Below are 14,413 nucleotides of genomic sequence, written 5' to 3'. Positions count from 1 at the left end.
ACACGTATTTTAAAGCTAAATTAATAATGTTCCGATTTAGTTTATAAACAATTTTAAAAGAATAACATTGAAATATACTTTTGAGTTTCAGCACGATATCACATATTTCAATTTTGATTGACGTAAATGACGTTTCTTAGGTTTGGTTTCCGCTCTGTCAAAGTGTCAACCGAATGTTTTTCTGTTTTGAAGAAAGTGTGTAAATAAATGTAAAAAAGAAGAGTTATGATGAAAGTGCGCGCTTAGTGAATTCTATTCATACTTATTTTTTGACAGTGGGAAATTAGCTAGGCTATCCATATTCCTTGAATCATAGAAATCTCGTGCGCAGTTATTGAAAACAAGTAGATCAAAATGACTGAAGTTATAACTTTATATGATGGTTACTCGGTAATGACTGGAAAAGATAGGATGTCTGCAAATTGCAGTTGTACTCTGGTAAAAGGAGTCAATAACATAGTAGTAGACACAATGACGGCTTGGGATTCACAGAAAATAATTTCTGGTAAATAAACCTTCTATTCACCTGAATGTAAACATATAAAAAAGTAAAATTATCTAAAATTTATGTTTCTTTCTTTCGCAGCATTAGATAGAAATAACGTGAAACCAGAAAATATAAACTATGTTGTTTCAACTCATGGTCATTCAGACCACATAGGTAACAACAACCTGTTTTTGATGGCAAAACACATAGTTGGGTTCAGTGTATCTTTTCAAGATGAATACCACATGCATCCTTTTGATAAAGGTAATTTGAGAACCTTATATTTATACTTATACACAAATATTGTGTAATGTCTGTAACAAAATGTATATTTTCCACATTTCAGGTGAAGATTTCAAAATAGATGAAAATGTCAAAGTAATCCCAACTCCTGGCCATACATTATCTGATGTTACTGTGATTGTAACATCTAAACCATCAGGAACCATAGCTATTGCTGGTAAAAATTAATAACCATATTTAAACCATAGTAGTAAGAATCAACCATATTTTCCCCTATTTTTTATGTTTAATAAATACTCATTTTTCTCAGGAGATCTATTTGAAAGGTTTGAAGATATTGAAAATCCAAACATATGGCTGGAAGCAGGAAGTGAGGACCCAGTGCAACAAATGAAGAACAGGTCAAAAGTTGCTGATTTAGCAGACTGGATTATTCCTGGACATGGGCCCAAGTTTCAAGTCACTGAACAAATTAAACAAACACTTCAGAAACAAGTGGGTCCGGAAACACCTTCATAAGATCAAAACTTTTAGGCTAAGGCTTCAATTTTTATATTTTTGTTGAGATAATAAAAATTACTTTGCAATTATTTAAGGATTTTGCTTTGTAACACTTATCAGTATTTGAATAGGGTCCAAGTATTTAAATAGTATGAAAACAAATAGAATGTTGATTTATACATAAATGGAAATAAATACTATTATACTTTTTGGGTTTGGGTAGATTAAATAAAAATCAATTTAAAGGTCAGATTTTAATACACATAAAGAAATTCAATTTGCTAAGTTTTTAAAACGAAGCAGATTTACATTACACAAAACTATTGATGAGGACACTTGTAACATTTAGTATAAAATTTTGAAAAATACGAAATTTTTTGACACCTGACTATCTGAGATCAAATCAATGTTACATATTAATTAGTTAAATACTTTGTAATATTATGATATGCGATAAAACAAAGCATTTAGGAACATGGACAGCAACATAATATTATCTACATTAATGTGATTAAAAATGATCCAAAAGAAGTTTTACTGTAACTTGTACCTCTCACTATTCTATGAAAATCTAAACAGTAAGGAAATAACCTTATGGTTTTAGAAACCTCTTAATGTCAAATAATTTCATTAATAATACAAAACGGACAAAGACATAAAACAAAAACTAAAAATAAATTCAAATATGAGATAATTACCCTTCCCCAGTAACATGAAATATAAGTTCCCATTTGATGGTCAACAAAAATATTCGTCGAATTCTATGAAATAAGCGAGACATTAATTTTATTACGAAGTAAGTAGGTACATAATAGTAGACTAGATTATTTAATATAAAAGTGTTTCATACGGTGAGACGACATTTTACATCACGTGAAGCGAGTGTTGAGCTTTCACGAATAGACAATGAAACATTGGTGAAGAAAAATACACTAACCTCCTCTTTTTGAAGTCAGTTAAATAAAGCTATTGATACATTTAAGGGACAGAGTGCTTTCAAGATCACGCGATTTTATTCAGCTTACAGACGACTCAAACTAAACAATAAAATCGAATGGAAAATATCCTTTCTAGTAAGAATGAAATAAAGATGCTACGATTATAGGAAATAAATTGCATTATCTAAACCGGGAGTGCTTTGTATATGACTCCCGAGCCTACGACTTTATAATTACTTGCATTGCAGCCATGGATTCGTGACCTTATAATCAGATCTTACATTCACATCTTCATAACGATCACATTTAAATACAAAGTTATTGTAAACTCCAATAGTGAATTCGTGTAAACATTACGATTACACACTGGCCATAACAACATTCATTTACAAACATTTTAACTGTTTACTTATGTATACAAAAGGCATTTATATCGAATGGTTTACGTATTGAATACTCAGCTAAGAATAGAAAATTGAATAAACAGTTAAAATCTTGTGTTTTGCGAAGAATTTTAATGATTAATATTTATACAACATTTGTGGCACCCATTTTCAATTTTGTTATATCAAAGTACTCAATACAAATACTTAGATATTGCTACCAGTGATACCTTCTACAGAAATCCTCGTGTCCACCAGTCCAGGCCATAATTGCTGCGTGCAATAATTAAAAAGGAATTTCCTATTAATCATATTTTTCTATTATATGCTATTAGAGCAAATTTCATATCACAGCCGTGGATCACTAATGCTACAAAGCTCAAACATGCCCATATCCATTCCGAACGTTAATCGATAGCTGCAACCAAAAGGAAATATGAAATATTAATAAACAAATATGTATACATAATAATATATTATAGAATAAATAGAAATATTATGATAAATCAACAAAAATGACAAAAAATACATCAATAACGGAACAAGTTTTATTTCGATGGTATATTAATAAAATAACTCATTTGCTTTAACGAAGACATCCTTATTTTTATCGAGTGCAACACCTCATCTCGATTTTATACATAACAACTTAACATGCCAATAAAACATTGGAAGCTATAATGTAAAGCCTAACAAACTGGCAGCTGACATTATTGCGAGTCGAAGAACGAAGGTTTTATATGCGGTTTACCTGAGGGTCAATACTCGTAGGAACTGGTTGCTGCTCATCGATGCAAAGGTCTGAATCGGAGTCGGTCCTACGCAGCGAGCTGTCCTGTGGACACAAAACATACTGTTTACTTTACTTTTGTTGGTAAAATATTCCTTCGGCTAGAGAGCAGGCAGCGGGAACGAGAACGGCGATAATATATGGAAGCATACTAAGGACATTGTCGATTTCTCTGCAAACAAAATGTTTGAAATAAAGCAGTCTCTACATATTTGTAACAAGAACTCGAGCTGCAAAAGCCTCTAGAATAATTTTTCACGTATATTTCTCGCCAAGCATAATGGGGGCACGCAGCTAACTTCCGAGCACTACCGACAAGTTGCTCAAATTCCGCACGCATCTCCACCACTCAATGATACCTAAAAAGGTGCCTGTGTACTTGAAACGCCCATACATATTGGCGATACCTAGACATCCTAGTGTTCTTAATTTTAATATAACTTACCCCCTGTGTATACTGGTGCGTAGTAGTGAGTACCCTCGCTAGAGGCCTCATGAACGCCGGCAAGGTTTCCGTCAGAGGCGGGCGCGCGTGAGTCAGCAGTGGTTTCAGTAGTTTGGAGTCTACTGCACCCCATAGACGTGCGAGGCGAGCCTTCTGTCCAGTGCCGCCGTCACCGCGGTCACGGGGCGTGTCCTGGTGTACCAACGTATGTATGTAAACATGGTGTTTGTCTTGGATGGTGACATTTCAATATTATGTACAAAGGAATGTTGGGAAGTTAGAATCAATTTGAAAATTTAATTTATTCAGATTATATCAGCTAACTGTCATGAATGTGACAGTCAAAAAACATTTTAAAGTCCAATTTACAGAAAGAAATAAAATCATATTTACAACAAAACAACGTTAGGTCAAACGGTCCTTAATATACAAAGGACTAAGTTACTCACAGGTGGCATCAAAAAGTTGTTAATGTTACACACCATGTTAAAGTTGAAGTTAGTGAAGTAAGTTTGTAAGTGACAACTGATTTTGATACCCTCTGCTTGTGTAATTAAGGGCAGTGTAGAACTGTACAGTCATTTCAAATGCAGTGATACTTGGATAAGTAAGTGAAAAGGTGTGTTAACAGGATGTAACAACTCAATTGAATAAAACGTAAAATTCAAAGCTCAAGAAAAATGGCCAAAATGATAATTTATCCAAGCAACACTACCCGTCATGTTATTATTTCTCTAAATTAACATTCACCAAATACATGCACGGAGATTTGTGTTATTTGCATAATGCTCATGTATTTCATGCATGTGAGTGGTAAATACTATATACTTAAATAACAATATAATAAAAATACAACATACTTCGATACCGTTTAGTTCCCAAGGCATAATCACTTCCTTCGCTCCATTAGCCCACTTAACTACCATGCGGCCTCTCTAGATATTAAAAGAAACCAAACAAAGCAATAAAGTAAAAGTAATACCATGCAAGATACAACACTACATTTATAGTTTCATCTGCTTCTCTTCATACAGTGGTGTGAAAATTCCAAGAATAAAATAGACTGTGAAAAAGTTAGTGGAAAATTACTGTCTTAAATATTTTCAGCCATAGTGCAGAATTGTCTTTCAAACCCTGTTTGTAAAGTAAAATTTGTTAAAGTATCGATATGTGCTGTCAATCCCTATGGTGTTGAAGTTTAGTAAGTTAGTTAATAATTATTTTTAGTAAGACTCGTGCAGAATTGTAATGCGTGCATGTATTTATTAGTCTTACTGTAGCCCTGTCGCAACTGGCTGGTTGCGTTGAGTCCATGTTACGTAGGCCGAAACCTATGTCAGCGGGCTGAACAACAAAACAGTTTTTAGTTACGTGTTAATTAAACGCTAAGGTCAATTCAATGACACCTTTGCTAATTTGACGATTGATGTAGGAAGGGTACTCTATGAAATTACTCGAGCGTAAAGAAAGATAAAACACACAGAGTGAGCGAAAAAGATTAGCGAATTGTATTGAATAAGTATTGTGTAATATAAATAAGAATAAGTCTTGTAATTTCAAAAGTAACCTTCATCTCGTGACATATAAATAGGTACCTACACAAAAATAGGTAAATTAATCTAATGACATGAATGAATCTGTAAACCTTCCCCAAACACTCCTACGATTATTCAAATAAAATTGTAAATACAGAATTTGGTACACTTTGGAGTTTGAAGAAGATTTCTAAACGTCGTTTCTCAACCTGAACACAATCGTCTAAAAACTACCAAGTTCTTAAACATGGAACATGTTAGTAACGTACAACTATCACCCTATACCCCCAAAAAATACGGTACAACAAAGATTGAGAAACGCAATGCGTGATAAGCGCTCGGTATGAACATCCAAAGCTCCAGTAAGGTGCAAACATAGCGCTATGAATACGTACCGGTCCAGCAGAGTCCGTGGCCTGGTACAGCTGCCACAATAATGTAGTTATTAATCACATGCTTGCCCGTACACACGCTTCTAACGTGCCTTATGTACGAATACGAGCCATGATACGTGCGCGTCTGCGACTGTCCTACAGTGCTCTGATGACCTCAATATGGACTCTTTATACAAAATATTAAGTACTAGTATTGCTTGACCAGTTTGCCTTTGTACAGTCAGCTACATATACTTGTGAATAGTGCCAATTATTTGTCAAAGACAATTGACGAATTAAAGTCGGTAATATTTTGTATAAACATTACGTTCATGCCTTATAAACTGTTTAAAAAGCATAAATAATGGACGATCAACGATCCGGTCAATTTTGTCGTTTTTCTATCGACAATTAAGTTACATCCATAGGTATTTTATTTAAAAACATATGCTTTCTTAGATAATTATAAAAGGAATTGCCTTAACCAGGATACTTTTAAAAGGCAAGTAGGGAAGTTAAAGAAGTTAGAAAACGAAAAAAAATAAGGCACACAGAAAGCAGCGGTTGATTGAAAATAAATAGCAACGAAGAAATGTTACACTCTACGATTTAAAAACTTTACTGAAAAATTTTGGATACCGTCCCAAAACATTTTAAAATGAAATTTAAAAAATATCTAGTGGACGTAAGGAGTTAACAAATACAAATGAATGTAAATGAACGAAATGCTTACTAAATAACTGTTTCGCCAATCGAAAGTGAAAGTGATTTCGTCTATTTCTAGTAGAAAACCAGTGTGATTCCAGCACTACTTTACAAAGTGTATCAATTAAAACTTCTTGCAACCCAAAGTTAATTCACAATATTTACAGGGGAGTAAAAAAACTTACGCTTCTGACATCCCGGTATGGTAGCGCGTCATTTTCATCGTTGCCCGTTTCACTGAAAATTAAATTTTATTTAAGTAGATTGTTAAACACATTAACCTGTTGTCAGAGGTATGCTGCTCCTAAAAGGGCGAGTCTTTGTTGTTTTCAAATAATTTGCTACTTAATAGAAAAAATAGGTCATTAGTTGCGTGTGCTGATAGTACTTTTGGTCCTATCAAACAAGACCCTATTTAAGCAAATTTTCGTAGGGATCAAATAAAATAAGGTCGAAATTCGGTATGCTCTGTAAATAATTGTAGCCTGTATTGTTTTGCAGATTTTTCGACATGTCTGGTCGATAATATATGATTTTTTATAAATATGGGAACATATAAAAAATATACTACATACCCAGTAGGTATACGAAGATAAGCGAGCGCATGCGTAGCGGCGCCTCCTTGCAGTACAACAGTGGCTATCACAATCAGAGACGTGGTCGTCAACATGGCTTGCCGCGCCTCTGACACCGTGTTGCGAATGGCGAGCGCGAACGACATCGCTCCTCGAAGACCTGGAAATATTATATTGGAATGATTATATGTATTTCTAAGTTAGATAATTTTAATAACTTACTACTACTTAGAAATTCTAACCGGTTATTAAAATTATAAAAATAATTAATAACGCTAAAAGTCCGTATCAGCTTCGAATGGGAAAGTCTAATAAATAACCAAGAAGTTAAATGTTCGGACATCTCCCATACTTGGACGATCATATTTATTTTCAAATTAGGTATATCAATGTACCTATTTTTTTAATTACTTATGTTCTACTGTTTTGTAGCTCAAACTATTGAAGTAAGCAAGCACAAGTTTGCGTCAAAGGCGGTTAGGCCCCCGCTTTAATAAAACGTGAATTGATTCTAAATTAGCTTTAGACGAGACCACAATATGGAGTGGCTGTAGCAATAAACTTTTACCTTGTTTACCGAGATAGGTACAAACAATTCCTGCGGTTAGAGATTACGGAATACCCCAAGATACAGAAATATCGTACCTACCTATTTTTTGTAAGTATTACGTGTTATCAAGTATTTTTTCCTTAAAATATTCTTTCTATAAAATAAGATAGATTGGCCTGAAGTCAGTGTCTGTAAAATATTTTTGTAATGGGCAGGTAAATTTTTGCCGTGTAGACGCTCCTTAATTTAAACAAATCAAAAATACCTGAGAAGAATAACATGTGCTGGAAATTCATAGGAATGGGCGGTTTTCGTCCGAGGTTGAGCAGGAACGATAGTGGGTATATGTTGACAGCGCGTCCGAGGACCGATGTGATCTGTCTATGGCTAAGGAACATTATGTCTATGGAAAATTGATCACAGCCTAAAAATAATTCTTCCTGCAAAAAGGCGTTGAACCACTTATAGGTACGACTGGTGTATTTTCTGTGTTACTTACACTCAAGCCTTGTCCTTAATTATCATTGAATTTTGGCTACATGATTTGTACCAAGCATCGTGATAAACTTCATAATCTTTAAATCGATTCGTAATCTTGTAAATATAGTATGCTTTATTGATGATAATAGATATATTAAAAGCATTACTTTGTAATCAATAAGGCAAAACAAAAGTATGCGAAACACTTATGATTCTGCATTGATTTCAGAATGCATAAATAGCACCTTTGATATGGCGAAACCCTAACGCAAAATACACATGACGGAGTAAATTAGATTAACTTAGCACTTCAAGAGATTTGAGTAAACTCTGATCAGGCATTGTTAGGTGCTTAGACCTGCAGCTTATTCGATAAGAACAAGATTTTGACATAAGTAAAATTCAATAATAAGTATATAAAAATGAAACCCGTTTTCCGTTGTACGACATAACATGAAAACGGCTTGACCGATTTGGCTGAAAATTTGAGGTAACTTAGACCCGGGAGAAGGTTTTAGGATTTTTGTCACCATCCGGCTACGGGACGCGGGTGAAACCGCGGGCGAAAGCTAGTCTAAAATAATTTCAAAAGGATACAAAACCAGCAATAATAAACCACGGATCAAAATGATGCTTAGGAAACGTGAACATAGAGACGCCGATGTACGTGAAGATGAAGTTCTCCGCCAAAAAGTTCAGTAGCTCGAACAGTTGCTTGGTGCGATTGCGCGAGTCCGATGATAAGTTGTTGTATGTGTAGTGAGCCTGGCATATGCCGCAGAATAGCACTGCTACGACACCTGTGTAAAGAAGTAATATTATAATTATAATATATCAAGGTAATATAATAAAATATACTTTAATAATACTAGTAAGATGTATTTTCATCATTTGTTTTAACATAAAAAGAGTACTACAGAAATGTGCGAAAGATATGCACAGTATTCGTTTGTTTAAAAAATATAGGCACTAAGTATTAGCACAAAAATATTGCGTACAAAGGGACAGTGTAACTCCACGACAATGAAATAACTTTTCAAATCGGTTCGTCAGTTTCGGAGCCTAATCAATGTAAACAAACAACCATTGGATTGTTTTGTTATTTATTTACCCTTTATATCATTACTATATAATTATCCAGCAACCTATTTGTCATATACGTGTTTTTTTTTATATGTGAGTATAATAATGTTATTACAATCTTTGTTGTCTACAAGTTAGGGGACTCTAAACATTTTATTTCAATGTCACAGTCCTAAGTCAATTTCACAATAGCACTAACGGTACCTTTGTTTATTTCCGCTAACCACGAAGAAATGTTCAAGTGGCGACATCATTAACATAAAACAAACTAGGCCAAACGGCCGGAAATTGTGTACCAACTCAGCATTTGACTCGACTGTCTAACGAAGCGATTAAGCCGCTATGACAAAAACTATTCTTTACGCGGTGTACCTATTTTAAAACTCGTAAAATTTTCATTACAACTCAAACGATAATTTCTAGTGGTAGAAACAATAATATTACATCAAAGAGACTGTCTAAAAAGCCAATGCGGAAGTTTTCTATTCATTGTAGAATCTCTCTTTGAATATCAATAGATCTTTTTAAGCTAAGATTGCATTGAATCGAAGTGTTTACTATTATCTAAAACAATACCAAGTTACGTTTTCACGTAACAAAAGTTAGCCGTATATCGTTTAAATACCAGAAATACTGTATTTAATCATTATCGTGTATTCCACATACACTACCTTAAAAATTTCGTATTACAATGCCAAACGAATACCAACCGTATGATCTAAGCAATAAAGTCCACATTACCTGTCAACTCGCAGACTTCAGCAATCAAGAAGGCAGCATATGACATGAGTACGAATAACGCCGACTCGAGTAGCGGCCACTCGCGCACGTGAGTGAACTTGGTCATGTAAACATTGGTTAAGGAATCATTGCTTATCTTTGTAGTACTAAAGTCATTGTGTATGAAGAGTAATTAATATTTAGACGCCACGTGGACGGTGAGTCAGACAGATAAACAAAAATTTTAGAAGTGTTTGGATTACGATACTAATGACGGGGCGTTTTTTGCCGAGTTTAATTATATGGCTTAAATTCGCGCCATTCGGGTGTTTTTCGAGAAGGGTTAAGCTAATGAGAAAATTACACAAATATTTCGCCAATCGCATTGTAACGCCTGTAACTAGAAACTGCCAATGAATAATAAAAACTTATAGACACGATAACAATTCACCCAACTGTGAAATTGAATATGCTTTGCGTTCACTACTCCAATTAAAGTGATTAACAGACATCATTAGACATTACCTTAAATATATTTAAGCATATTAATGTGCGAAAATTATATTGAAAAGGATATCAATGCTGTCAAACATCCCATAAGAGCTCCAACCAGTAGCGACAAGCTGAAGATCCCAATAAAATCTCCGATAGCTCCCAAGAACGCCGTGATTTCAAACCCGCCATCATTGGAATACCTCAACTCATAGTTTTGTATGGCTCTGTAAAAATACAGGAAAAAATATAACGTTGATAAGCGTATCTATTGATTGTCGAAGGCATGCCATTAAATATATAGAGCTATTACGGTCTAATGTAGATAGCAGAATAAATAAAATAGTTTTTTCCGACTTTAATCTCGATTACTGGATAACGGTTAATCGTCACAATTAATTTAAGTAATAGTATAAAATATTATGAAATACAGATATAATTTTGAAGACAGAATATTTCTACCTACTCGTGTTAATATTTTGTGTTTTCAAAAATAGCATATTGTGTGCAATTATATAAAAAAGTCTTTATTGTATAAGTGATTACCCGCTGAGTACAAGAGCCACTGCGTCATTGAGAACGCTTTCACCGAATATCATCGCATAAAGATTGACATCCACCTGTAACAATATTGACACGTTAATTCTGACGATTGCGTGACAATGGGAGAATACCTGAAAAAACGCTAAGCATGTGACTCAGCTGATATGATAAATAATGGCGTCTGATGGGAGAGACAACACCGTGGTATTTTACTTTAATTTTACACTACATGGTAATTGCATGTTTTTGTCTGTAAACTAAATATTACAATACCTTTTCGGTACCAGATTCTTAATTTAATTCATGTTCCTATGTTCGGTAAATACGTAGGTACGATAGTCGTACCTAGGTGTTTGTGCGTTGGTCTAGTAACTTGATAGCCTTAACTATTTCATAAAACATAGGCACCGAACATATGAGAGCTTCTAAAATTACATGTGAATTCGATATATTTTAGTAAGCACAAATCTTAAGCGCCCACCGCTATATTTCGAATACTTCACTTATTTCTATTTAAGGCATTCGCTAAAAGGAACCTCCGTGTTTGCGGTCGTAAGTATACGAGTACTTGTATCACTAGATAGTTGAATAGCGAAGTAACGAAGTAGATAACGTAATTTATTCCAAGTTGATGTACTTAGATGCCTTTCAACATGTTATCCACTACATACCTACACAAGTACATAGCTATTGAAAGTTGGTTTATTAATATATTCATTATCCTCATTGTCACATTTGAATACAGACACACATAATACTTAGGAAAACATGATAAGTTGAATAAATGATAGTGGTGTTTTACCTTCAATTGTGAGAAGATGGCGAGTACTGTCAGAGGGTCGGTGGGTGAGATGAGGGCGCCGAAGTACAGTGTGTCTAGAAAGGTGAAGCTTGAAGCCAAGGAGGCTGGCATCAGCTGAACGCAGCCGTACATCAGAGAGCCGATAACCAGGGCTGATAGTGCTGTCCCCACCATCGCGAACGTCAATATCGCGCCCAGATTGCGGAAGAAATATTTCTGTGAAGATGAATGTAACATGAGCACAGTGCATACTGTTGATACTCCATACGATCTAGTTAAATTCTAGATGGATTGTTGTCGCACTGCTGGACAAAAGCATCTTGAATTAGTGTATGCTAAGTGTGGTTTAAAACCCACTTTTGTAATGTGCAACCTGTATTTAATCGAATATTTTAAATTATTACCGCAAGGTAACTACACTTTAATAGGTTTTAGTTACTATAAATAAATAGCAAATGATTTCAGGAAGGAAAATAATTCAACTTAAACTGGTTTTAACTACAACTAGTCCATTAAGCTAAAAATAAATCGATTTCATATTGATATTCTTTCTGTTATACACTTACCCTTTTCAAGCAATATCCAGCATGGAATATGATAGGTGGTAAAATTATGTTAAAAAATATCTCAGGATCAAATGTTGCCTTCAGATCTATCTCATTCTGTTCAACATTTACTATTTCTCCTCTAAAGCTATATGCATAAGTCTTATTTGGTACTGGAGCATCTGTACAAAAATAATTTACTGTTAATCCATTTGCTAATATTAATTTGGGGTTTCACAATAATTTGCTAATACATAAAGTTATCATAAAATTTTAACTATCAATTAGGCGTAACTATGATAAGATTACAAACACTTAAGTTATTAAATAAAGAATTCCATTGAGACAAAAAAACTAACAAGGCCATACTGTTCTGCATGCAAGTATATTAGTGGTATAAAAAGTCTAAGTAAAAAAACTCTTGAAGAAGGCGATTGTCAAGGAAATTATGATTTGAATAGTTTTTTTAAACATATTTGACAGTTGACAATAAAAATTATCAGACTGTGACTTCATTCGGACCGTTCCATATCAATTTGTAGTGTCTCATTTTAGACTAAATCTCTTTAAAATTAAATCGGTAACACTGTATGTAAGTAATACAAAAGCTTATAAATTTTGCCCTTATAAATATACTACCTCATTAAATAATATGACAATGTTAATATTCCTTACCTCCCGAAGACACCTGCATTTTATCAGGGAAGTGCAGGCGTAGCATGTCTGGTGGGACCGATAGATTGTACTTTGTTTCCGGTGCAGGGTGCACATTGATGTAGGTAACTTGGTTTGTACTAGCTGCATAGCGAATTATTGCTCCCACGATAAGACCTGGTAAAGAAAAAAGACACTGGTACTTAGCTGAATCCGGTTAGACTGGAAGCCAACCCCAACATGGTAGGGAAAGGCTCGAGAGATGAAAGAAAAAAACATTTAGTTATAAACTAGTAGGTTTCTGTTGATAATAAATGTGGTATTTTTATATTGATTACATCAATAGTTTCTCTTAAAAATGTGTGAGTACACCTAAAACTGGAATATTAGTTTCTAGAAGTACATTGTACTTTTCAATGGACGCATGCACAATTAAACTGTTATGTAAACAACACTAGAAACTGCAAACCAGTAAACATCACACTGGTTGTTTGAAGTGTTACCTATATGTATTGTAAAGATGAATATATTTTTTTTGAAAATGGGGATAATTAAGAAGGTAATACAAGAAGTAATTAGTTAGCATTAAGTATTTAAAACCATGTACATTATATTTAAAGTGAATTTAAAAAATATATTTAATCTGAACATACCTAAAAAGATATCAGGGTCAACAGGTTATCCAAATAAAATGTATGTATTGCTTAAGTTTGATGTTACATACAATATCATAGACACAAAACGGTAATTTAGCGGCAGATAGGTACAAACAGGTAAATAATAATTTACTTCAAGGTCTTAAGCATCATATTGAGTGATCACATGACCAGTTACTGTTATTATAAACTAATAAAGCTTTGTTAGGCAATATAATATGAGTCTCACCATAAATAACAGCAAGTCCTGTCTCGTGAAGCCAGCTTACACGGCGGTGTTTAAATACCCAAATAGTCAGCACAGTTAACGTTAATAGACAGGTGTATATTAGAAGATTTAAACTGTCTATACGATGCAGTAGTGTGGCTTTTGCGTCCAACGCAATGTCTGTTCCAGAAGCTTGACATTGTGCCACTAAATATAAAAGAAATGACGCGAAACTCGGAAGGATATTCATGATTTTTAGTGCAATAAAATAAAGTCGTCACATCACATATATCCGCACTGAATTCAAAGTAAACATCTATTCAAATAACGTTTAAACCTTCAATAGACGGGACAATCCATACACATACAAATAAATACGTAATAAAGCCCAATTATATCTCGTTCCAGAAAAATAGTCAATACATTTTTTACACAAGAACAAACCGTACAGACAACCGTGAGTGAGATTTAGAAATAGCAACTGTCAGTCAAACCTTCAAACCTGTCAGAAAATTGTCAATAAACTCGTTTCATGCCTAATAGGATTGATGTTAAGCATAAAAAATAGATTTTTAACTTCAGATAATTTTTCAGTAGCGTGTGTTGAATATGACTATTTTTAAAAAAAGATGCCATATAAACCTTGTTATTTTTTTATTATATTTTATTTTGATTGTGTTTATTTCAACGCAAAAGATAATCTT

At 33.9% G+C, this 14,413-nt stretch overlaps 2 protein-coding genes across 10 annotated transcripts; one reads left to right on the top strand and one right to left on the bottom strand.

The window, feature by feature from the left end:
- Positions 1-138: 138 nt before the first annotated feature.
- On the top strand, positions 139-1,320 carry LOC110383778 (metallo-beta-lactamase domain-containing protein 1). Its single transcript, XM_021344671.3, has 4 exons — positions 139-505; positions 587-751; positions 834-947; positions 1,041-1,320. Exons 1-4 carry the CDS (start codon positions 355-357, stop codon positions 1,247-1,249), a joined length of 639 nt encoding a protein of 212 aa, XP_021200346.3. The 5' UTR covers positions 139-354; the 3' UTR covers positions 1,250-1,320.
- Positions 1,321-1,470: 150 nt separating this feature from the next.
- On the bottom strand, positions 1,471-14,208 carry LOC110383775 (sodium/hydrogen exchanger 6). Of its 9 annotated transcripts, none has more exons than XM_064043549.1 (16): positions 13,731-14,208; positions 12,867-13,022; positions 12,213-12,373; positions 11,647-11,862; positions 10,848-10,921; positions 10,382-10,528; positions 9,831-9,931; positions 8,604-8,806; positions 7,792-7,903; positions 6,977-7,136; positions 6,587-6,638; positions 5,718-5,747; positions 5,063-5,131; positions 3,788-3,979; positions 3,304-3,405; positions 1,471-2,825 (listed from the first exon to the last, which is right to left on the bottom strand). In XM_064043549.1, the coding sequence occupies exons 1-16, from the start codon at positions 13,957-13,959 to the stop codon at positions 2,760-2,762; spliced, it is 2,070 nt and encodes a 689-aa protein (XP_063899619.1). In that variant the 5' UTR covers positions 13,960-14,208; the 3' UTR covers positions 1,471-2,759. The 9 variants fall into 9 exon arrangements, with proteins under 9 accessions (XP_063899619.1, XP_063899618.1, XP_063899620.1 ...); XM_064043548.1 differs by lacking the exon at positions 5,063-5,131 and adding an exon at positions 4,648-4,722; XM_064043550.1 differs by lacking the exon at positions 5,063-5,131 and adding an exon at positions 4,648-4,722 and having other exon boundaries at positions 1,471-2,970; positions 13,731-14,207.
- Between the last annotated feature and the right edge of the window lie 205 nt (positions 14,209-14,413).

Source organism: Helicoverpa armigera, chromosome 3 (assembly GCF_030705265.1).
Source record: "Helicoverpa armigera isolate CAAS_96S chromosome 3, ASM3070526v1, whole genome shotgun sequence".
In the NCBI taxonomy this organism is placed as follows: domain Eukaryota; kingdom Metazoa; phylum Arthropoda; class Insecta; order Lepidoptera; family Noctuidae; genus Helicoverpa; species Helicoverpa armigera.
Note: the sequence above shows the minus strand (reverse complement) of the source record. Positions and strands in the feature narration are given on the sequence as shown.